The sequence below is a fragment of the Hydra vulgaris genome, chromosome 13, assembly GCF_038396675.1.
Source record: "Hydra vulgaris chromosome 13, alternate assembly HydraT2T_AEP".
Classification (NCBI taxonomy): Eukaryota; Metazoa; Cnidaria; class Hydrozoa; order Anthoathecata; family Hydridae; genus Hydra; species Hydra vulgaris.
The window spans coordinates 35551945-35579579 of record NC_088932.1 but is presented as its reverse complement, the minus strand read 5'-3'; the positions used below and the strand labels follow the sequence as shown (position 1 = coordinate 35579579).

The following is a 27635-nucleotide window of genomic DNA, read 5'->3' as shown; positions in this document are numbered from 1 at the left end:
TTTAATGGCATTTGATAAATATTATTAAAAATGTGCAGTAAATTCCCGTTAACTTGAGCCTCCGAGGGACCAAGGAAATCGGTTCGACTTTAGCGAAGTAAAACAATTGTTCTTACTTTCAAAAGACTATAGAACACAGTTCAAGGTAACAAAAGTTCGAATTGACCATTCGACTTACCGGAAATTGACTGTATAAAAATATGTTACCTTCATTAATTCATAAGTTTTAGCGCGTTAAAATATTTTATTTTATGTTCGTTTATTTAATTTATCTTTTATTATTGTTTATTCTTATATTATTAATATTAATCTTTTCCTATACCATGTTTTTCTAGAAGTTTTAATGGCATAAAGAACTTAATAAAGTACTTTTCAGTGATCCAACATAATTTTCTTATTTGCACTTGTTGCCCCGCAAAATTTATTTTCTTTTCTTTAAGAAGTCTCTTAGTCACGTTTAAGGTACTGTTTTTCTTTATTTAGTAAATCATAGTTACTTATATTTGATATTTTTATCGGCTTTATTGGTTATTTTATATTAGTTTCGTTTTTTGCGCATTGAAAAACCTTTAGGTTCGAGCAAGAGCCTAACTTTGAGCTGAAAAAGTATTAAAACTTTGGACATTTAATATTTTAAATAAAAAAAAAAGAAGGTTTTTTTTGCATATCGCATTAAAATCAATATTTTTGCTTTCTCATTTAATGTATGATAGATAGAATGATGACCAGAAAAAGCGAAGAACAACAACTTGTATCAATAAAAAATAAAAAAGATCACAATACATTTGACAAAAATAAAAATAGTAATCAAAGTATATATTACAAAACACAAAATCGCCTTCAATTCCAATTTCCTATACTAATTGCGAGTAAAAACCAACAATATCGAAGAAAACAACAATTGAAAATATATAAAATAAAAATCATAATTTAACTTAAAAACTACCTACCGCTTTTATAAGTTAAAAATATATAAACATGATACCCATTAAAGTTTTCTAAAAAACAATCATCGACCTATGCAAGTTTAAGAAATGAACAAAAGTTCTAACAAATTACCACTATCTAAACACTGTCAACCTCGAACGACTTGACAACTCGAACGACTGCGGGATTTATTGACAACTCTAACTAGCTTTATTCTCTGAGATAAAAACTAACAGTTTAATTCTCGAAGTCAATAAACAGAAATCATTTCAAAATGGTTTACATGATTTTACACGATTCACGCTCGCCTCCTTCTCGACGCTAAAATCAACAGTTATTTTCATTAAAAAAAATTGAAGAAAAAACGTTAAAAGCGAAATCAACAAATAACCAACCTGTACCTTGCGTATTCTTCGGGTACCAACAGGAGGTGTGGGTAAAGCAATTGTGTGCTTTGCTACAATCTAAATGTTATTTTATCAACATAAACAGTGTATTTTTATAAACTCCACACAAATAACTTATTTAAAATAATTAAAGAAATATTACGTAAATATGACGTATTACTTTGTTATCTTATATCGATAAATACAAATTATTTGTATATAAAAAAACATTGATAAAATTAAGTCGTTTTTAGATAAAAAAAAATTAAAGTTCATGTTTTGTCATTAATATTTATTAGATTCTACTTGTAAATTAACTATTATAACCATTCATAATAATTTTCAAGTAAAGCTACAGTGTCCTGTGCAATCGTTTTATATACTAAAAGAAAAATTAGAAAACTGTATAAATATGAATTATTATCATTACAGCCTGATGAGACAACCATCACAATCAACCAATACAGTTTTATCATACAAATATTATCATTAGTTTAACAAAACAACCATCACAGTAAACCATCGAAATTAAATGTAATTAACTTTTTGTCGTTTGTAAATAACAAAAAATATAAGGGAATTTAATGTTTGAACGGACTAACTATTTTTGATAAGATATTGAAGCCGCTAAAAAAATATACTTGAACTGCTCATAAGTTACTTATGTGTTCTAATTAGCAAGCATAAAAGATTCATTAAAAGTTAAAAATAATTCTGCCAACACATACCAAGGTTTAGCTTCAAAATATTTGAAAAAAGAAATTTACCAAGTTATTTATGTGGCAATATCTTTTTCAAATTTTCAAATCTTTAACATATGTTGACTTTTCAAAAACATATATTTTAAAAAAAACTCACCTCAGCGTCAGGATTAATTAAAGATGTAGTCATGGAAGATCCATGACTCCAATCTTCTTGTTTAAGCACAAAATCAGTAGGAGGCTTCTGCTTCACACCACTGTTTTGACTCCATATCTAAAGATTTTAAATTTAAAATAAGAAACATTTACCTAGCTCGCTAAAACAATTTAGCCAATATACTCAAAAAAGTGAACTTAAAAAAAAAAATTTTAAAATATGTACTGTCACAGTTTGCTTTCCTTTTAACACAAACTTTGGTGTAAATTTGTATTCAACTGCTTGCTCATCTTTTCCATCAACAATACGTTGCACACTCCAGCCACCCAAAGGTTCATCCTTTTTTAATTGAATAAATTATGAAATGTAATAATTACTCTAAATTATGACTAATTTTCTTCTATAAAAAAAACATACAACTTCTTAACAAGTTAATTTTAATAGTAGCAAAATCATAACAAATGATCATTGATTTTTTTGATAGCTTGATTTAAAATATATATATATATATAAATAAATATACTTTATCTGAGTTGTTGATTAAACGCACAAATTTTGCATCACTGTCACATTCAGCTATTTCAATGCTTCCAATTGCATTATTCTCTACATGAGGTTGTTCTTCGTCATCAGCCCTGCTTCGTTTAGTACCTCGTTTAGAAGTGCTTCCACGTGGTGGGGTAGATATATTTAACCTATACATAATTTTTATCTTATGAATGTAATTGCTACACAAATAATTAAAGAATAACAATATTATATTATTTAAAATACTGGCTAAGTGTTATTGTTAAGTGTTATTGATTGGAAATAAAAAGTCAATTGCATGTAAATATAAAATTACAATGTTCAAGTTTGTAACAATCCTACAGTTAGTTAGGCTGTTAGTTATCAAAAAAATTCAACATTTTCAAAATAAAAACCTGTGATTAATTACAGGATGTGAGAAAAAAAAAAGGTTTTGTTATAATATTCAGTGCAGCGTGGAAAATAAGAAATCAAAAGTGAGCGGTCAATTTGACCAGCCAACTCAAGAAATTGACGATCAACTTTTCTTTGTTTAAATTTAGTTCTAAGCAATAGTTCTTCTTTATTAAACTTTATAAATAAAAAATAATTGCTTGAAAGGTAACTAATTTGTAATGTTTTAATAATAACAATTTTAAATAAAATTAATTCTTTTTTTAAAAGCGCAAACAGGCAATTGATAATTTTTAATTTATTTAAAAATAATTCATTTCATTGAATTTTGGGAATGATGGGAAAAGCTACTAGAAAAATTATAGAAAAGATGGAATGAAAAAAAAAAAGAAAAAAAAGAAAAGTAGAGATTACGTTCTTTATGTAATTACAATAACTTTGAATAATAATATAATAAGAACTTTAATCTCTGAAGTTAAAGAAGAAAAACTATATAGCGCACATATCTCTTGCTTATTAAAATCATTTCAAAAACCACTAATCAGTTAATAATAATATTATCAACTCTTGTTTGCAGATTAAACAGAATATTAAATACTTAGATGATTGTTTAATGAAACATATAAAAATTACTAATGTTACATAAAACAAGATTTTCACTGAATATTCAAATTTTATAAATAACCCTACAGGTAGAATTCCCTTAAAAACTACGCAAATTTTCAAAATGGAGTACATCCAATACAGGTCAACTATTTGAACCTTTTTTTTGTTATTTGAAAATACCTAGTATAGAGTTTTTCTTCTTTGGAAGTTGTTGTCATTGTTATGCCATATTTAGTCAGAATTAGCAGAGTGAATTTTCTGATTTTTCAAAGATTTCCCTTAAAAACTACAAAGAACATAATTGTATTTATATGGATGAAAAATTTCTGAAAGTTCTAGATTTTTTTCTTATTATATCAGAAATCAATGTAGTATGATATGTAAGGAGGCTTGCTAACTAAGTCTAACAAAAAATTGCATTTTAGCTAGTAAAGTCCTATAAAAACTACACGATTTCCCCCCTTATATACTTTATTACATTAGGTAAAATATACCTCCACAAGCTCACTTAAAATAGCCAGGAACGGAGAGAATGTATATACTAAACTTCTTTAACTAAGAAATGATAAAATGGTTATAACTGGTACCTTTCTGTTCATTTTATGCTCATATTCTCTAACCAAGTATGTATATTCTTTATTTTTAGTGTTTAAACAAAATAATGGTATAGGAAAACTGCAATTTAATTTTAAGAAGCCTCCTTATATATCATACTACACTGATTTCTGATATAATAGGAAAAAAAAATCTAGAACTTTCAGAAATTTTTCATCCATATAAATACAATTATGTTCCTTGTAGTTTTTAAGGGGAATCTTCGAAAAAATCAGAAAATTCACTCTGCTGGTAGAAAAAGAAGTATAACAAAGACAAAAAAAGAAGTAGAGCTAAAGAAAATCAAATATCAGCGGCAGTAGATTGGTGCACAGAAAGTAAAAAACAAGGACAGGCAGCATAAAAAACAGGAAAGTTTCCTTTATTTAAAGATCATGGTACAATAGACAGAAGATTAGATGACAAAGTAAAAAATGTAAAAAAGGAACATTTGAGAGTGTTACATCCAGATGATGAGAAGGAAATAGTTTGTTTTATCAGAAACAAAAACCAACCAGGGACTCTCTAAAAAAAAATTTCTGAAACTATTTTGAATGCGCTGCAAATCAGAGATCATTTGAACAAAAATAGAAAAGGTGGAAAAAGTTTAACTCACCAAGTGCAAAAACAGCTCAAAAATGGAAGGTAAGTAAGTTTTTTTATACTATCTATCAACATCCCAACAAGTACAGGGTTTCGTAGATATTAAATAGATGTAAAATACTGAACCTTATTATCCAAATTATTTAGACTCGGGAAATCATTTTGGAAAAGATGGCATGCTGAACATGATGATATTGTCATTAAGAGGTAAGGCCAAGTTAAAATGAACAGAGCCCTAAATTATACTAGGGAGATGGCTATAGCTCATCTAGATACACATTTTTTATCACATATTGTTTTTTTAGTTTAGCCTTAATATAAAAAGATCTATTTTCAATTTCATTCTCAAATGTTCTACAACTTGGTTTTTATTCTTGATAAGTTTATATGTTTTGAACGTCGATAATTTATGTAACTGACTATATTATTAATTTTTTACCTTTTTTTATCCCAGATGCCTTAGCTGATGAACTGATTGCTTTTAGTATAATGAAGAACTATAGAAAAACAAAAAATGGTGTATGGGTCGGTGATATTGCAACAGAAAGAGTTTTTAATCATGATGAAACACCACAGTTTGTTAACTACAGTGTAGATGGTACTGCCACTGGGTTAGTTTTTGTTGGCAAAGGAGAGACAGGCAAAAAAATGATTCACGAAAACAGAGAATGCATAACTATAAACCCATTTATTTTATTATCAGGCCAACTAAACAACTTTTCACAACTAAAGTTGTGGCTTTTATAGTTTTATATTTTAAAATGTGAAATATAATGTTTATACTTTTAGGAGAGGTTTCATTGTGTCAGGTAATATTTGCTAGCAAAGGCATAACAAGCCAGCCACAAGAAGCAGTCAGTAACATCAAACATTTGATTATCTCCACGACAGAGAGTGGTTCTCAAGATAACTGTTTATTATTGGTTGAGTATAAGAAACTTGATAAACATCTCACCGAACAAGGTATAGAGCGGCCAGTTGTGCTTCTATCAAATGGTCATTTGTCGCGGTTTGATTTTAAAATTCCTAATTTTTTGCGTGAAAAGCAAATCAATTTATTTGTGTCTCCGCCTGATACTACTGGAGTCACACAGCTACTAGACCAAGCACCAAATCAACAGCTCCATCCACATTTTAATAACACAAAAGATGAGCTCTTTTCTTCTTTCCAGACAATGAATTGAGAAAGATTCATGCCAATATCGTAGCATCTGCTAAGAGAGTTGGTATAATTAAGAATGGTCTTAATGTTGATGATATGCAACAGGATAAATTTGAACAAGCAGCTCTCCTTATTGATTAAACTGACAATGTTTCTCTACAATTTTCTACTCCTGAGAAAACAAAAAGTGTGACCTCAAAATATGGACCCTTGGCAATAACTCTAAGATCACAATTTAAAGTCGCCCAAACAAAAGGAAGGTATGGTTCAGTCGAATATTGGAAATCAATGTATGAAATATCACAATCATTCATTGAGGAATCATATGAGAAAAGCCTTAATTTAGCAGAAGTGCTAGTTTACTTTCAGTAAACTGGGTTAAACACAAAGAGGTTATTCAAACAAAAACAACAAGGGTCACTAATGTGCGTGGATCTATTGAAGCTCAAGGTGTGCTTTCAAAAGTGGCTTCTCTCAAAGGAGAAAAACAGAAAAAAATCGTGATTCAGAGGAGAAAGAGAAACATAAGCTCTAAGAAAAAGAACTGTTTTATCAATGCAAACTACAATGCTCTTGTGTAGAAGAATGTCTTTTCAAAATCTTTAAAAGAGTGTCTGTGATGTCATTCCATTTTTAAATCTGTATGTACTAAATGGCTTGTTGCATTTATAAGAAAAAGCTGACAATGATTCTCCCTGCATCTGCAGCATCATCCTCTGATTCTTAAAAAAAACACTCTATTTTGGTTCTGATTCAAATATTTTAAATTTTAATGACTGAGAGATGTTTTTTTTAAATGAAATGCTTGTTTATTGCATGTCTCTTTTTCAGAATATTTTATTTATTTATATTTTTTGTCATTTTATGTTATTCAAAAAATAGTAATTGCTGTTATTAAAGCTGTTATTGTATTAAAACTATACTTTTCTTATCATTTTTCATATTTCCTATTATTCAAAATATACATTGTTATTGCATTAAAAGTAGATTTTCTATTTTAAAGCTAGTGACCCCTTAAAAACTACATCCATAGCACTGCGAAAAAAATACAAAATAAACATCTTTAAGAGTTTGTAAATTAGGTAAAATTACATTGGTGAATTAGAACAAGTGAAACATTATCTAGAAATAAGATAATTGCAAACTTAAAATTAAATTACTAAACAGTAGGAGGTCACAATGCTTAAATTGAACCATTTTTAATACTAAAAATTTGATTTGCATTCTCTTTTTGAGGATTTTAAAATTCTAAAAGAAGTAAATTTTAAATTAATTTGTCATCTAGGATGTTTAGAGATACTGATTCAATCATTGTTTAATAATTTCATTGACATTAGTGGAACTCAGAGCTGAAAGTTTTTACGTGTTGTGTTTAAGGGGTACACATTTTTAAGGGAATTCTACCTGTATTATATACACAAAAAAAGCACAAACCCCCAATTAGTAATTTTTAATTTATCTATAAATTATTCATTCATTTATTTGCAATTTTCAGCAAAACTTACAAGAAAATAAATAAAAAGATTTATAAAATATAAAACATAAAATATAAAAAATATAAAAAAATAAAAATAAATATAAAACAAAATGCAGATGAAAGAAAAAATGTTCATAGTTAAATGCATAAATTATTATATTATTATTAAAATAAAATAAATTTTTTTTTTTTTTGCTTAAATAATAATAAGAACTTCAATCATTTAAGGCAGGCGTTAACAAAAAATTAAAAAAAGCCTGTGTTCTGCAAAAAATGTTAAACAATTAAAAAAATGTTAAAAATGTTAAATACTTAAAAATGTTGAACAATTAAAAAAATGTTAAACAATTAAAAATGTTAAACAATTAAAGGCTTTTAAAGGAATTCTAACCATGTATCATGAGTGTAAAAGAACTCTATGGTGAATACTTTGAATAAAAATTATCAACAATTGTAGGGTATTTAGGGTACTGCTTTATGGAAACCAAAACAATAAAAAGACTTTAAGAGAGATTGATTTTATACTTTAAAAAAAGGTTTAAACAGAGTGCATGAAAGTTACACATAAAATGTATCAAACATTTATTTGAAATTTGAACAATAATGATCATTTTTTAATCCAACAGGTCAGTTTTTGAAATTTCCTGTCTAACAACTTTCATTCAGATTGGAATCATCTACGAACTTAACTGTATTTTAAACTTCCTTATAATTTCCAACTTTTATTTTTTTAATGCCACCATCCTTTTTCTATTTTGTCATAACTGCTGGCAACAATTAAGTCTATTTCTGGATTTTAAAACATTTTTTTAAGCAAAGAAAGTTTTTTTTTTTCTAAAACCTGCATTTGTATAAGCTCCAACTTACTACTTAACCCTGCTGCTCCAGAATTCCATTGAATAACAGCTAAGGTAGTATTAACAGCCAATTTTATTCTTCCACAAATTATACATTTTAGACATATGCTCCAAAGAACTGAATTCAAAGCTTCATTTTGATTTGTGTCATGCCTTTCAAACAAAATTGGAGAAGTTCTGATTTTGACAGCCTGCTTAAAAGATGTTTCAATTCACCTCTAAATACAGATGGTAAACATTTTGATTGTTTGTAACAACACCACAAATTTGTGCCACTTGGGCAAAAAGGATGCTGTTGTGACAAAGTTTCACCTTTTCCTACAATTGAATGAAAGTATATTGCCAAAATGGCATTTTGCATATTTTTAATGCTATTTGAATTATTCCGATTAGCTGCCCCATAGTAATTTAACCCCACAGTCAATAATATCCTTTGTAAGACGACCATGACCACCAACAGTAAAACTGTCACCAAGTTTTTTTCCTTTTTTTTTTTTCCTTATAATTTCTTAGATTTATTCCCATTTTTTTTTGAATATGCCCTACACAGCCCTCTTTAACAACAATGTAATCTGGATACTTTTTAAGCATAGCATCACAAACAACAGCAAAAGATGATGAATCACCATCACCAACATAAGCAGTATACTTCAAATTGTGTAGTGAAAAGGGTCGAGTAAAAATTTTAACAGCACTGTCTTTTTCCATGGATTCTGCTGATGTAGTGTGATTTATGCTGCAGTTTGGTTTATGAGTTTTATACCAGATTTTGTTCTTGTAAAATAGATGGACTATTTCTTGCGCTGCATTCAAAACAGTATCTTATTTTACCTCATAGTCCAGCACTTCTCCAGTATCGACAGATAAAACAAAAACTACACCTAGTAATGAATTTAAGTCATATCGCTTTTCCCAGGTACCATCAACAGTCACAGTTATAGAAAACACATCTGAAATATCTGAATTTAAACAATTTCTATCATTTTTATTAAATATTGTTTCACATTATTAGCAGCCTGAATAATGCAGATCTTGGCTTCACATTTAACAATTGAATAAAGATCTTTTAATAACTTATTGTAGACAATTTGTTATTGGGTGTGCAATATTTAACATAAAAAAAAACTGTTGTAAACAACTTTGGCCAATGCCACACGAAATTCCATCTGTAATGTCTTCACATTGATTTTGACATATTGGTTTTAAATTTTTATTTGTTTTAAAACAATTTTTATTTGTGGGAAAAAATGTTTGGTAACACCCACCTTAAGAAAAAAGGACTTTCACCATTGGTAAATTAATTTAAATAAGTGAAGCAAAAAAACTTAATAGATATAGTTTATAATTAGTAGATATTTAATAGATATATCATGTATAATACATTTGTCAATGAAGCGAATTAACGAATTCGGGGTTAAAACAAAAAAAGTTACTGGTTTCTAATAATATGCAATAATTATTAGACAAAAGTTTTAACGATAAGTTTAATATATACTTGAATATATTTAAAGTAGTAGAATTAATAATATAAAATTGTTAATTTTCAACTATTGAATTTTTGATAAAAAGTTAATTTAATGGAAAATTTAAAAACAAAAATAAAAACATTAAAAATAAAAGGATTAAAGATATAACTTCTTTTTGCTTTAACAACCCTATTAATTAATGTGGCGTATCATATAACAACGCTATTAATTAATGTGGCGTATCATAAACAAGAAGACACTTTATGAAACGCTTTCAAAATTTAAATGATTTTATGAAATTTTAATATATGCAATTTCCAAATAACTTATTCGGTCCAAATAAATTATTCGGTCAAACCTTGCTTGTCAACCACGACTGGCAAAATTCATTTTGGGAAATCAATTTAGTCATTTCTGGCAGTCATTGACCAGACATTTTTTTCTACGCTGATTCACTATGACTTCATGTTATGATTGAAGGCAATCCAAAATAAAAATGTGTTTAGCTATAAAGCATTTTTGCATGTATTTTTTAAAATAACATTGCTTCTAAGAAGTTATTTTGAAGTTTATTACATTATTTCATTACTATAAAAACAAAAAAGACAAAAATTTAAATATAAAAGATAAATTATACAATCATATATAGGTAATGCAATATATACAAACCTCTCTTCTTCCCCTTCCAATAACTTTCTATAAGCAGCAATCTCAACATCTAATGCAATCTTGATCCCAAGCAATGCTTCATACTCATTTTGTAACTCATCAATTTTGTCTTGCAACAAACGATTTTTATCATCACGAACCTGTAGTTGTTTGTGAAAATCGTCTTTGTCATGTTGTCTTAAGCTATCCAAATCACTGATTCGTTTTTGTAACTGCACAACCTGTAAACAAAATTAAAATAATAATCTGAAATATATATATATATATATATATATATATATATATATATATATATATATATATATATATATATATTAAAATCATTACTTAAAAAAGATTAAATTTGGGGCAGGCAATAAAAAATAATCAGTTATGATCTGCAAAGCAGATTAAGACCAAGATTTGGCATTCAGTCATAAAAAATTGCTATAACTCTTCCATAATGCCATATTTAAATGAGAAAATAACATTATAGAAGTGGTCCAAACCACTTAAGTGTGAACGCATGGACAATTTATATATATATATTTATATAGACTTTATATATAATTATATAGACTACATTAATAGACCATATTGTATTGTTACACTATATTATTTAAACTATTTAAACTTTATTTAAAGATAATCATTTCTTAATCATTTTATAATATAATAAGGAACTTAATAGCAGTGCTCATTCGAGCCTGTTTGACACAGTACTCTTGGCAGCCATTGCAACCAAGGTAATAGCGAGAAAGAATCACAGCACTTTTTTTTAATAAGAAAAGTCAATGAAAGTGTATGCATATATTTAACTTACGAAAAAACTTCAAATTATCTCATGTTAAAACATACTGAAACATATATCAAGTTTTACAGTTTTACTTTCACTTGAAAATTGCATTGCGACAAAATCTCCTTAAGATTTGAACTGTAGCACTTATTTCCAATTTATAAAGTCTTTTATTTCTTATATAGTTTAAAAATTTTCGCTAGACAATATGCCTGCATAGCCGAGTGGATAGCACACAGGGCTCTTAATGCTGAAAGCCGTGGTTTGGTTCCTACCACTGGCATTTTTTTTTGTACTTATTTATTTTTTTGATTTTTCTAAAATACAAAAAAAAAACGCTTTGGAAGAAAGAAGTTTATTTTGAAAGAAAGTTGTTTCATTTTGCATTTTAAATAACAAAAACTTTTTTTTTTTAAAAAAAAAAAGAAGAAGCAACCTGATGATTTGAACTTGGCACGCAGCAACCTTAACTTTTTTAAACAGTAAGGGGATTTAAAAAATATGTTTTTATTAATACTTTTACTACCACAATTTTTTTTAATAAACTTTTTGCTGTTTTTTTTTAGAACTGAATTTAGAAAATTAAATAGGAAAAAAATCAATTAGTTTGTAAAATATGCTTAAAAAAAAAAATTCTCAAGTACTTTTAATGATAAAAAAATTTATCTATTTCTTCAATAAGATACTCCTTAAATTTTTTTAGAGTAATTCTATTTGAATTATGAAATTGAAATATATTATGTAAGAGTTAGCTTGAGTTACTTCTATCAGTCAATTAAAAATTCTTTTTCACCACTTAACTGTCTTTCTATCTAGATTAGGGTTGAGCTTTTACCGAAAATTTACCGGTAAATCGGTAAAATTGTTTTACCGATTTACCGGTAAAATGATGTCGGTAAATTTCGGCAAATATTGTTCTTTTAATAACGTTGAAGGATGCTTGAAAATGTTTTAGAATGCTTGAAATGGCTCAACCAATAAATTAAAAATTTAATTTTCATTTTCCTGTCAACAAAGCTGTTGTTTGTTATGCTTGAAAAGTGATTTTGTTGGTTTAGTTTTGTCTAAACACTTAAAGAAAAACGTTTTTACTTTCTTGTGACTTATTTATCAATCAATGTATTTTGGAAAACGATATTACATCCACGGTCATTTACAAATAGTTATAAAACTAACATTACGTAAATACCTATAAGTTAATAAAAAAAATATTTTTTAACACAAATAATAATAAAAATGATGAACAATGAATTAATAATAATGATAACACTATAATCATAAAAAAATAATATATTGAGTATAATATTATAAATTTACACTAAATAAAACCAATTAACTAAAATAAACAGAAAGAATTAAACAGTTTTAAATACTTAACATATATAAAAAGTAAAATAAAGAATAAGTACATCCGAGAAGATTTTTTAGATACAAAAAATTATAATAAACAACAACAAAAAAAACAAACAAACAAAAAAATAAAGAAAAACTAGACTGAATATAAAAAATAAAAATAATAATAATACTAACAACTATAATCAATACTACTAGAATACAACCGTTACAATAATAATCCAAAAAACTTAAAATAAACACGTCACACTCTAATATAAAATAATTAAAATCTCCAACTAACAGATAAAAATAGATTAGGTGGGTAAAAATGTATAGGAAAAGTCAACAAACGAGAAAATCAGGAACATTAAAACACAATACAAACACACACACACAAAACAAAACATATATCATAATATTAAAAAGCATAAAAATAGGGACAAAATCACAGAAAAAATAAAATTACACAACATTTAAACATAGAAATAAATTTTAAAAAGTATATATTTTTGTTACATCTTCGACTTTTCGAATTTATAAAAACGTTCCATATTTTTCTTAACTTTGTTTAGCGTTTAACTTCTTCTTTTTTTTCATACATTTTAATTTAAAGATATCTTTTTGTTGTATTTGATTGACATTTTTTTTTCTTTTTTTTCTTTCGGCTTAATTTTGTTAATGCTTTCATTTATTCTATAATATAGATATATTTTTTTCTTTTTTACTTTTAATAGTTTTTGTTATTTTCTAGATGATTCTTTTTTCTTTCTTTTTCACCGTTACAAAAAAGCAACCGCCATTTGCGATGTCATTGCAAAGTCTTCATCATTCATATTTATTGTGGTCTTTATCACTAAATTTGATTTGCGTTTTAGCAAAATGTTGGATGCTTGGAAACACAGTTACTTGCAAAATTTGTGGTAATACAAGTCAATACACAAATTCCACAACTGGAATGTGGTATCACTTAGACAAGAAACATGGAATCAAAAAGCAAACACAGGAAAAAGTGACACCAAAAGCTGCATCACAATCAAAAAGGCCTAAGATTTCAACTTTTTTTCAAAAGCAATCAATTGAAGAAGTGATTTCAAGACATACAGCACTGGATGGATTTAGTTTCAATGCCATTGTTAACAGCTCTTTCATTCGATCTGCAATGTCTGAAAAAGGTTATGATTTCCCAAAAAATCACAAACAAGCAACCCAGTCAGTTAAAAAGTTTGCAACTGGCACAAGGAATGACCTTAAAAACACTTTCAATTCTTTAGTGACAATGGGAAAACGCTTTTCAATTACACTGGATGAGTACACTTCTTTGAAAAATTGAAGGTACATGAATATTAATATTCATCAAAAAAACAATCACTGGAATCTGGGCTTGACTCGAATTTCCGGATCTCTGCCGGCTGAAAAAGCTGCAGCTGTTGTCACTGAAAAAGTGGCAGAATTTGGGTTGAAACTAGGCGACAGCATTGTCTGCTCAGTTACTGACGGAGCTTCCATGATGGTTAAGTTCAGAAAACTGGTTCCAACCGAGCATCAAACTTGTTATACCCACAGAATGCACTTGGTCGTTCAAGAAGTGCTGTACGAGAAGCCTTCTCAACAAATCCAACAAAACTCATTTGAAGAAACAAGCAACAACGACGAAGTCAGCAGTGACGAATCTGAATCTGACACCGAAGTCAGTTTTCTTGGTGCCGCCATGGATGAAAACATTCCCATTCCGAAAGTGAAAGTTCATTTGCAATCTGTCATCACAAAAGTCAGAAAAATTGTTAAGTTATTTCAAAAATCACCCGTCAAAAATGACGTCCTTCAAGAAGAAATTTAGAAAGAGCACGGAAAAGAGGTTTCACTTATCCTCGACTGCAGAACAAGATGGAACAGTCTGCTGTCAATGATTCAACAGTTCCTCAAAGTCACACATTCAATCAGAAAAGTTTTGAAGGACATTTCTCCACATTTGATTTGCAGTGATGATGAAGAAGACATTTTATCTGACATTGTTGCTGCTCTTGAACCAGTCAAATAAGCAGCAGAAGCCGACAAAATGCAACTCTTCTTACTGCTGAAGGAATTTTCAAGTTTCTTGTGAACAGGCTGAAACAACAAGATTCACCTCTTTGCATTGCAATGGAGAGTGCAATTTTGAGACGTTTTGAAGAGAGAAGGCAGAGCAATCTTGGAAACTTGTACAGATATCTTTCCAATCCAGAATGCTTGTCCGACATTGAAGAGCATAAAGTTTTCAATATGCCTCCAAAGTCTGTACTTCAAAAAACTGCCAAAAACTTGCTGTCTAGGCTTTTTCCAACAAAACCAGATGACCTGGAGTTTATTCAAGAAGTGCATGGCTCAGAAACTCTTGACAAAAATCCACTTTCTCTTGAAGAGAAACTCGAGGAAGCAATTCAGCATTTGGCCAAAAAACAGGGACACAATTCAAACGACGAATTGAAGGCCATTTCAAAAGAAATGTTGGTCTATGAAGCGACCGGAAAAAGAACTGCAACCTTGAACTTTTGTTCAATGCACTAGAAACGATCCCACCAACAAGTGTCAAATCTGAGCGAGCCTTTTCTGTCGCTGGATTATTTGTGACAAAAATTCGATGCAGAATGAGTGACGACTTACTTGATACACTTTGTTTTCTCAAAGCTCATTTATCCAAAAATAAATCTCAAAACTAACATTAATGTGTTTTATTTACTTATTACTGCATTTTATGGTCTTCTGTTTATGCCTTTTTATTTTTTACCGATTTTACCGGTAAATTTTGATTTTTTTACCGTTTTACCGATATATTTAAAAGTCGGTAAAAGCTCAACCCTAATCTAGATTACTGTAATATGAAACAGATTGGTTTAAACAATCACAACCATTCATTAGTAGATTGTACCGGTGAATAATTTCTGGTCCCTGACTCCTTTGCAATGAGAAGATACTGCAACAACATATTTTGCAAACTTAGTAGAAACAGCTACTACCGGTTTTTTAGCTTTCTTATCTTGCCACTGAACAAGTAGAATTCCAGATTCACTGCGATAATAATTTGTTTGTAGATGTTTCATTCTACAACCTTTTTGGAACTTGATATTATCTGAAAAATTCTTGCGATTTGTTTGTAAGGTTCCAGTGTAGTGAAATGATTTGGATGTTAGATAGGAGATCAAAGAGTGTGTTGTGTAATATCTATCAGCAAAAATATGGCGACCCTTTCCAAGAGGTTTAAGTAATCAAAAAAATTTTCCGATTGTCCCATTCCATATGTATCAGAGTTATAAGATGTATCACATCCTAAGTAGGTAAGGATGTTAAAGGCATAGCCAGTAGCACTGTCACACAAACCAAATGTTTTAATATGGTATTTGCTTAGTTTGCTGGGGTTATATTGTTTATTTTTCCATCTACCCTCAAATTTTATGACCATTTCATTAACAGAAACATCTTCATATGGATAAAATGCTTTTTGATAATTTGCAATAAGATTTTTCATGAATGGTTCAATTTTTTCTTTTGCATGGCTTTGAGATGGAGCAACATGAAGCACTGTATATTGCTTCAAATCTATTTCTTGGAAACATAGGGTTATACCAAGGACTGCAATATATATCAGTTAGAGACCAATAGTCTTTAATTGAGGGTCTTTTATCTAATTCCATTGCAACCATGACACCAATAAACTTAACAAGATCATATTTATTAATTGGGGTCCAAGAAGAAAATATAGATGAACTTAAACACGGACTATTTATCTGCATTTTGTAAGAGGCAAAAGAATTAATAAATCCAACTAATTCAACTTGAATTTTACAATTAGAAAGTTCTTTAAAGAAGAAAGTTCTATTTTAGAAGCTTCATTGGCACTGTACGTTACTTTCGACGACTTCAATTTGATAGTGGTTTAAAAAACCACAAACTTTGTAATATAATATCTTGCTATAATTTATACAATATGGCTGTAACTTTGTATTAATAATGCAGAGAATTAAGTACACTTTTTGAATAAATTAGTCAAATAAGTCATAAATTAGTACTAATGTTCAAAACATGATAAATAGTGAGGCACATCAGAAAGCCGCTACCAGCGGCTTGTGGTCAAAATAATTAAAAAACAAAAGCCAAAATAAATTCGTAAAAGAACTTAAAAATCAATTTTTCACTGTGCATGTTCTTTATTGATGTGTCCTTATCTGTTCAATGAAAGCATTAACGTTTTTAATTAAAAGGATTGTATTTTTAATAAAAATAAACATTTTACTATATTCTTTTATCTTATTTTTTTATTTGTTTGTTTTTATAATTTTACCTTTATTATCTAATGATGGTAGAGCTCTTTTTCTTGTTTAATTACAAATATTACGTATTAAAAACATTTTAAATTTAGTTGTTTTTTATTTCTTTAGTTCTATTTTGGTGCTAACTACCATAAGTTTACTTTGTCTACTGTTAAAATATGGTTTTAATTTAGTAAACTTTAATTATTTAAAATTTACTATGTTGATCATTAGCTAATACTTTAAAAAGAAATTAGTTTGTCACAATCAAGGTAAGAATAATTTTTATTTTTTAATCTATTTACAAAATTTGTTTGCACTGATAGCTTTTTTGTTTTTTTGATTTTGTGTAATTGTCTTTTCAATAAATGTCTTTTTTTTTTCAGATTTTGACTATTTTTAACAATGCTCTAGAAAAAACATCAGCAACAGGTAAATTGATGCACTTTGTTATATGCATTTTGTTTTGCTATTATGTATAAATAAATTGATTTCCAGTTAATACATGTGGTATATTTTTCTTTTTTTTATTCCAATTAATTTTTTTAAATTAATCAGATGACATGCTTGTTTAATAGACATACAATTGAAAACTATTGAAAATTGTAATAAATGTGTGTAAATAAAGATATCTTTTATTTTACAAAGCTATTAGGCATTTTTTTGAAACCACAATCTGTAATGATTTGTATTTTATCTATGAGAACCAAAGTCTATGTAAATATCTAACATGTAAACTTCAAGTTATGTAAATTATTAAAAATTATATCAAGCATTTACTTTTACTTGAAAATTTCATTGCTGCAATATCTCCTTAATTTTAATTTATAGCATTTATATGCTTTATGTTTTATCAAGTATATATGCTTTATATGCTTTATGTTTTATCAAGTATATATGTTTTATAAATCTTTGTATGTTAGGCATTATATGCTTTATATTTTATAAATCTTTATATGTTATGCATTATATACTTTATGTTTTATAAATCTTTTGTTGATTAAACTGTTAAAAGATGATATAGCATGCAAAAGTGGTTGAAGTGCTTCGCGTGGGTTCAAATTACACACTTAATTTTTATTTTAAATCTTTTCCAATTTTCTAGAATACTAAGTAAAACATTTTTAAAGGCCTATAGATATTATAAGAATATTATATTATATAGATATTATAAAAAACTTTTTAAAATTTCTAAAAATATTAAAAAACTTTTAAAATCTAATCTGTTGATAAATAGCGATTCGTGCAACAGCTACCGAAACGTTTAAAGTTTTTAAAAGTTAATTATAAAAGAAATTTTTTTTTTTCCAAATCTTTAAAAAGAAAAAATAAGTATAGTTTTTCTATAATTATTTTTCTACCACTTACTAAAACCTATTAAAGCAAGGAATAAGTATAGAGTGGAAAAATCGGTGTGGAATAGATTTATTAAGACCCATATTATATGGGTCCGGACAGCTAGTAAATTATAATAATAAACAACATATTTAAATCTAAAATAAAAACAAACAAGAACATTTATATACTAACCTTTGATTCCAGATTACTATAATCAGATCGTAACTTGTCCAATTCACTTTTTAGGTTAGTATTGCTCTCTATTAACCGAGTCACATGTGAGCGATCTCTATCACTTTCTGCTCGCAGTGTTTCAAACTATAAACAAAATACTGCCTATTTAATGTATTCTCCAAATATTTTTTTGCAATAAAAGCTATTAAAATAATATTTTGTTATTGAAAATTTATAAATATACTTTATTCTGATACGCATCTTCTAATTCTCTTTTTGCATTATCTGCTTCTTCTTCAAATTCCTCACGTAATTCTTGCAACTTATCACGTAGTATATTATCATAATTATCAACTTTATCATCCATTTGCAGCGAAAAATGCAAACTTTCTGTTTGAGCTCGTAAATCCATTATTTCCTAGTTAAATAAATTATTACCTGGTTAAATAAATTACTTTCTAGATAAATTAAAATAACTATTACTAAAAATTTAAGCTAAAATAAATATATATATATATCAGGCCTTGTTACGAGATTTTGCTGCGTAACGAAAACGTGTAACGCATTTCTAAGTAACTCAACTCAGCAAATATATTTTGTATTGTTAGAAGTTATATTGCGTTACAAATAAAATCTAAGTTCCTATTTGAAAAATCATTTTTATTTTGAAAAAAATATTTTTTTCATAAAACGTAAAATAATATTTGTTTACTTTCTTATAATTTTACAGTTGATTTTTGGTTATATTATTAACTGTTAATAAATTTTTTCTTATGTATTTTGTGAACTCTTCTTAATAATGTTTTTAAACAATAAAGAGTTTTTTTTATTACTTATCAGTTACCGATAACATATTCATGATCATAATTTATTTTCATAAATTAAATGAACGTCATTAAAACTTTACGTTATTGAATTAACATTAAACAAAATATCTTATTAATAAAATATTTATACATCAAAATAAATCGTGCATTTTTTAAACTATTATGACAAAAAATAATTTTTATATTTAAAAGGAATTTATATACTTAATTCCTTAAGACAAAACTTAAAACACTTTATTTAGTAAACTAATTTTTAACAACAATAAAAAAAATCATTAAACAAACTGTTTTTTTAACAAAAAATCTATTAGTTTACAATTGCGGTTAAATACTTACGACTTTATTTCTTCTGAATAAACGTCACGTTAACGACATCAAAAGATAATTTAAATATTCTAAAAGATTAAAGTTTTTGCGTAGCGCAAAACTGCTGAACGCGTAGGCAAATTGCCTTTTCGCAGGCAAAATGCGAGCTGTGTAACGTTTCTTAACCAGACCTGATATATATATATATATATATATATATATATATATATATATATATATATATATATATATATATATATATATATATATATATATACACACACACATGCATTTATAGATATATACATACATAATCTATTTCTCTATTTCTATATATTGGCTTGGCCAGGAAGGCATGCGATTTCAAGTCTTTATATGACCACGCAAATAATATATTGTTGTGACAATTTAACCATGGTTTTTAATAAATGCGCTGAAAAAAATTGGTTTTTAATTACATTGAAAATAAATAACTTTGACATGTTTATCTTTACTGACATTTTTATATTAGCCAAACACTTTTAAATAAAGATAATGATTTTAATTAAAATATCATTGGAAGTTGTATACATTTTTATCTATATTATTTAATTATATAAGATTTTTTTTATAAGTAAAATAAAAAAAAGTAAAACTATAAAAAAAATAATTTAATTTTATAAGCAACGGCTTTGAACAGCGATGGTCTCGATGTATAAACGTTATATAAGAAGTTAATTCACTCAAAAAGTAAAGCACTCGCTTTATAAGCGAGAGGTTCCGAATTCGATCCCCACCACGTCGTTGGTAGTACTGCACTCAACTTGTTTCTCCGTACAGCGGCCTTGTTTGTCAAGATTCGTGTTTGGGAGTTATAGTTGAGAGAGGGTTATAACCAGAATTAAGAAGCTTCCTCATGTGTAGGCATTCTCAGCCTTGGGGAGGTAAACAAAAAAAAACAAAAAAAAATAGAAAGATTTTGTTTCAAAGAAAAAATAAAAACTTTTTGAAAGCTGTTTGAATTAAATAACTTTGATCTTCACTTATGTTTTTATATTAATGAAATGCATTTAAATAAAGTTACAAATCACTATTAATGATTTTTTATAAAAATATTAATGAATAATGTATATATTTTTTTACACTTATAAGTATGTATTTTTTATTATAAATGTCTTTAAATTAAAAAAATATATATCAACATTTTTAAATAAACAATTTAATTATTTTTTTACGTTACTGCGAAGAACTTTTAAATGTATGCATTTGTTAAAAAATCATTAGATGTAAGTTGTTGCTTTATTTAAAAAGGGTTTCGCATAGCATTATATTATAAAAACATTAGTAAAAATAAAGGATTTAATGTTATTTATTCCAAATGTATTTTAGATAATTTTATTGCTATAGTTTATTATTTTTTGAAGTTATAATTTTATTTTTTTTGTTTTAGTTTTAGTTAAGTTTTTTATTTTATTTTTCATTATTTTTTTTATGAAGATTTATTTGCTTCTTTTACAATAAATTTTTTTTTAAGTTAAGTTAATTACTTCATAGTTAAATTAAGATAATTTTTTCAGCGTGTTGTGTACAAATTTTCAAAACATATTAACAGCCGTAGTCAAGTTTTCAAAATCAAATAGTATTTTCGCCATTATATTATGATGAGAAATTGCATGCCTTCCTGGCCAAGCCTGTATATATATATAATATATTTTAACTTTTATAATATAATTTCAACACAAACTATTTTTAAAAGTGTTTCATACATTCATATTTGTTTAGTTAAAAGGAACACAGAAAAAAAGACAGTTCTTTAAATGTCAAAAGTGAGAAAGTACTGCAGATAGGTTTGCTCATACTAGCTACAAGCTTAACTGGGTTTAAATTAGACTTAAATTTTCATTAAGTTTATTTTTTTGAAAACTTCGTTAGTTTACATTGCATTGTATTATATTGCATTTATAAAAGTTATGTAAATATTTTTATCAAATTTAATCTTATCTACTTATATGTTTGTATTTATACAGCATGGAAAATAAGAAATTGAAGGCGAGCGGGTCGATTCGACCAGCTAACACTAGTAAGCGACCAGGGTTATGGCCGGGGGTAGGTTTGATAACACATAGCCACAACCAGGGCCAGGTTTATGACCAGGGCTGCATAAATATTGATAGAACATATAAAAATGTTATTTTTAATTAAAATTTACGACATGAATTTTATTTAAAAACAATATTTTATTGGATTTATCAATTTTAATGCAGCCCCGGCCGGGTTTATGACCGGGGCTGCATTAATATTAATAGATCCTATAAAAGTATTGTTTTTAATTATAACTCATCATAAATTTAAATTAAAAATAACATTTTTATAGGATCTATCAATATTTATGCAGCCCTGGTCATAAACCTGGCCCCAGTCACGGTCGCTTACTAGCTAACACTTGGAATTGATGGTCAATTTTTTTTGCTTAAACTTTTAACTCAAGAATAATCCTTCATAAATGAACTTTATAGATACAAAAATAATTTAATGTTTCAAAATTAACGAACTCACATTTCTTTATTATTAATTTTAAATAAAATTGATGCTTTTTTATAAAAATACAAACGTTAAACTGATAATTTTTATTCATAAAAAAAAAATTCATTGATTTGCAATGCCTTTACAATTGGAGGGAAAAGCTACAAAATAAACTACAGCTGAAGGAGAAAATATCCTTAGTTACTTAGCTACTTCTAACAATTTTGAATAATAATAAAATAAGAGATTCAATCTTTGAAGTGAACGACATTAAAGAAGAAAAATGTACATTTTTCTTCTATAATAATGTTTAACAAATATTTTTAAAACTTTTTGTACCTCTTACTCTTTAAAACTATTTTAAAAACTGCTAGTGTTAATTTGTTGATAATAATGTAACTCTACACCTTTTCAAGATGCAATTGAGAACTTGAAAGTTGTAATTAAAAAAAGTAAGATGTAATTGAGAAATACAATATGTAATTTAGAAGCCGCAATATGTAATTTGAAAAACAAAAGTTATAATTAAGAAATCGTAATATGTAAATGAGAATACATTATTTGTAATTGCGAATTCAATGTAAGCTTAAAGGTCATTATAAAAGATCTTCCTGGACATGCATTTTAATAAGTTAATAATATCAAATGTAGCATTTGTATGCGCCAGCAATACAGTAATACAGTAATGGAATTGAAAGATCGTTGTGCTATTTGTCACTATGAACACACTATAAATAGAAAGTCTGTTATTAAATTGAATCCATGCAAGCATTTATTTCACCAAATATGTTTACAACCACTTATGGAACAACCAGAACCACCTTGTCCAATTTATAGACATGAAATACATACAACTGAACAAGGTAAAAGAAAACATGCTTTATCTTCATCAAATGATAGAAGGAGTAATTGAATGTGCTGAGCGAAACGACGATTGGGTGACTCCGACACAAACTTTAGGTGTCAAATATAAAACAGCATACAATTGGGTCCGCAGTGCAAATTTAAATTTTATTGGAAGAGGTGGTTTTAAACCGAAAAAATTAATTAATGATCAAATTGAAGAAACACTAACATGGATTGAAAGTGACTGTCAGTTGACATTGGTGGCCATTAAAACAAGAATATGAAGACAATTTAATATTAACGTCAGCACAACCACAATTGCCAATTACCTCGAAGGCAGACTATTTTCATTTAAAAAAGTGCACAAGTAACCTACTACAATTAATAGTAATGAAAACAAACAAAAAAGAGCTGAATATGTTAGGAACATTAACGAACACATCACAAATGGTCATCAGATAGTTTGGTTGAATGAAGCAAATTTTAATGTTTTTTGTAGAAAAACGCAAGGACGTGCCAAGCAGAGGAAAAGAGCAATAATGAAAATACCTTCTTCAAAAGGTGCAAACATACATTTGATTGCAGCTATATCAACAACAAATGTCGTCATGATGGAAACTCGCAGAGGATCATTTAAAGCAGATTCTTGTAACATAAGTGGATGTTGGCTATGTTTAACCAGTAGGTTACATCTGGGAACCGTTTAGAGGATTTGGTTGTCGTAACAGACAATGCTCCATGTCACGCTCATTTGGAAAGGGTATTTGAAAATTCACCAGCTCAGTTGTTACGATTAGGACCCTACAGCCCAATGTTAAACCCAGTGGAAGCTATCTGGTACAAAAAAAAACAAAAGTTAAAAATGTTATTTGCATTCCACCTGTATTCAGTGCTGGGATTATGGAACAACGAATGCAGTAATTAGAAAGAATTGTTACTGCGGTAAAAAATACAATAATGGGAGGTGATTGTACACGCGCTGTACAAAATACGACCACCCATTATGCAACGATTTTAAATATGGAAGACGTCAGAGTTGGTGCTTAACTAAATATTGCAATGATTTTTAATGACATTGTTTAAATTTAAATTTTAAATTTTTATGTAAATAAATTATCTGTGTTTTATTTATTATTCATCTGAAATCTCAATTAAATTTTTCACAAACAAAAATAAAAGAAAGTTTTAATTGGCATCCAATAGGATTTTTCCAGTATCCGCCTAAACCTCAAATGCCTTTTTCATGACTTTTTATATTTTATTGATACTATATTATTATTCCCAGCCTTAAATTACAAAGTATATTAGGACTACAAAATTTAAAATACAAAGAACTTTGTATTCTTGATACTTTTCTTATTTACAACTTTTATCTTTTCAATTACATCTTACGATTTCTTATTTACAACTTTCGTGTTCTAAATTACATCTTGTGTTTATCAATTACAACTTTTATCTTCTCAATTACATCTTACATTTCTTAATTACAACTTTCAAGTTCTCAATTACATTTTGAAAAGGTGTAATACACATATACTATTTAAACTGAATAACTAATATTAGGAAGGCAACCGTTTCATAAAATACTAATATAAAATTACTAATAGATAAAACAAGAATTTTACTAAATATATATATATATTTTTAAGAATCCTATAAAGAAAATGTGCAATTAGTAAATTTGAATTATTAATTTAAAACAAATTTAATTTATCAATAAATCATTCATTCATTTATTGCAATTTGGCAAAAACTTATGAGAAAATGAATAAAGAGATTTGAACAAAAAAAAAAAAGCGATTAAATACAAAAATTATTACTTTTATTGTTATCGTTATTGTTATTTAAATTGTTATTAGTTTTTAATTTGGTTTTTGGTTTTTAAATTGGTTTATTTTATTGTTATTGTTATTTAAATTGTTATTGGTTAAATATATATATTATATATTATTATATTATAATTAAAATAATATTTTGAGTATTTTTTAATAAAATAACAAAATAAGAACTTCAATCATTTATGAAAAAAAGATTTTATCCACCAGTAAAATGAAAGTAATCTAAATAAGCGAAGCAAATAAATTATTTGACATGTCAAACATTCGTTTATGTCATAAAAATAATTGTCAACAAAGCAGATTAAAGTGTTTAAGGTCGTAAGAACGAAAAACTTGAAATCAAAGAAATTATTGGTTTCTATCAGCAGGCAATAACCATTAGATAAAAATATTTAATTAAAAAAAAAAATTTAATATATATCCAAATATATTTGTGGTATTACAATTAATAAATTAAAATTATCAAATTACTAATTTTTAATTATAAAATTATTAATAAAAAGTTAAACAATTGCAAAGTTTTAAAAGCAAAGATAAAAACCAGGCTGTTTTGTAAAAAAAAAAAAAGAAAAATTTGCTTTAATAACATTTCGCTTATAAAATGTTTGTTTTAATGACTCACTAATTAAAGTAGCATATTGTTAACAATAAAACTATTTTAAATGATTTTACAAAATCTAATTGGTTTTATGAAACTTTAGCATGTCTTTTTCATCGTGATTATTTGTCAAACCAAAATTTTGAAAAAAAAGATTTTTTTCAAAGAGTCAACCATAACCAGCAAGAACCCATATTTGGGAATTCAAAATAGCAATTTTAGTTATTTCGAAACTTACAATATATTCTAAATATATGGTAAGTTTCAATAAAACAACTTTGCACATAAGTAGTAGCAGCAGCAATTTTTTAGTATTGAGGTTGGTAGATTTTTATTTTTAACATTTGGATGAAAAGATGACACTACCAACATATGACTCTGTGGACAGGACCTCTGCTACTTGACTCTTGAAAAAACATATATATATACTCAAAACATCATTAGGATTCTTTAATGCAGCATTTTTTTTCTGAAAACAACTGAAAAACTTTTTTAAATCTTTTTCAAAGATTTAAAAAAGTTTTTCAGTTGCTTTTTTAAAGTCAATTAGCTCATTGACAATCTTTAATTGCACATTTTACACTTATTTTGAATAAAAAATAATTTATAATTTTAGTATTATTAAAAGAAGCTGTTAAAGAGCACTGTAATGGCCTTCATGGCCTTGGGGAGGTAAATTAAAAAAAAAAAACTTGAAAAAAAAAAACAACTAAACGTCCATTAAAATCTTAACGAAAAATATTTTTGCAGGGCTCAATTTAACTTTTTATAAAGTCTTGGACAAAATGTCCAATCAAAAATTGTTTGGGCATTTTAAAATTTGATCAGCCAGACAGTGGCTAATCAAATTTTTAAATAATATTTTTTACGATTTTACAGAACTGAGTTATGCAATCTAAATCTGTGTCATGTTATTCAGTTTATTTAACATTAATCTAGTGAAGTTGTATTTTTTTTTCTTATTATTTAGAATATTTTATTGCAGATTTTTTTTCATAATAAAATAGTTTCAAATTAATATTGTATATTTTTTTAGGTAGACTTAAATTTTCATTGAGTTTATTTTTTTTAAAACATTGTTAGTTTACACTACAATGCATTATTAATGAAAAAGTCTAACTTTTGTAAATGCATTTATAAAAGCTATGTAAATATTTTTATCAAACCTAATCTTTATCTATTTACTGCGATCGCACGCTGCAATGTGCAAAAAATATAAGTGCTGTCAGTTACAGCATGCTGTAGCTGACAACGCTTATTATATTTTTGGCAACCAATAGGATACTTTGATTTTCAAATTTTTTTTCATTGTACCAAAACGAGTTTAAAAAAAAAGGAGATCAAAACTTCAACAGTGCTAACATGTTTACCTTAGCATGTACTTGTTCATTAAAATCAACTTCTTCTTGCAATGTTTGTGCTCTATTTTCAGCATCCACACGACGAATAATTTCTTTCTCATGGTCAGATTTTTCTTTTTCTAAATCATCTTGATATTCTTTAAGTTGATCTTCCAGGTCTTTAACTTGGTGCTCCAAATCTTTTCGCTCTTTAGATAGAACTATGTTTAAAGATTCTTTTTCAAGTAGCCGACGCTCAACACGTTTTAGCTCTTCTTCAATGCGACTTCGATTTGCTACTTCTTTTTCAAGTCTGATTTTAAAAATTATATATCAAATTTTAAAAATAACAAATGTAAATAAAATGATTTATTCAATGTATTATCTATTATATATATATATATATATATATATATATATATATATATATATATATATATATATATATATATATATATATATATATATATATATATATATCGTTATATGATTTTGTAAACAAAAAATATTACTTGTGCCTAAGATCTTCGACTAAAGAAGTTAACTTATTATTTTCTAGTTGGAGTAAAGCTTTGTCTTTTGCAGTCTCGTCAAGAAGTCTCCTTGCTTCTCCAAGTTCAGCTTCAAACATTGCTTTGACATTTCCAACTTCACGAGTAACCGATTCTTTCGAGGTTGTAATTTCTGCAGATAAACGTGTATTTTGCTGCTCTAAATAACGCATACGATCAATGTATGTAGCTAAACGATCATTTAGTCCAGAAAGTTCCTCTTTTTCTTGAACTCGAGTACGAATATTTGGTGATTGGTATCCATATCTAGGACTACGAACATCGGGTGTTGAGGCCATATCAATCAAAAACTAAAAAAGGTTACTTAGCACCTACAAGTTATATATAAAAGCTACTCTCCTTAGCTGTTAAGATCACGGTAAAAACGCTCTCTTG

At 27.2% G+C, this 27635-nt stretch overlaps 1 protein-coding gene across 1 annotated transcript; it reads right to left on the bottom strand.

Moving 5' to 3' along the window:
• Positions 1 to 736: 736 nt before the first annotated feature.
• On the bottom strand, positions 737 to 27635 carry LOC100209215 (prelamin-A/C-like). Its single transcript, NM_001309711.2, is given in 10 exon segments — positions 737 to 1248; positions 1329 to 1391; positions 2172 to 2288; positions 2397 to 2510; positions 2695 to 2866; positions 10527 to 10747; positions 18450 to 18575; positions 18676 to 18849; positions 26719 to 27001; positions 27201 to 27635. Coding segments are annotated over 10 exon segments (1650 nt in total). The 5' UTR covers positions 27539 to 27635; the 3' UTR covers positions 737 to 1206.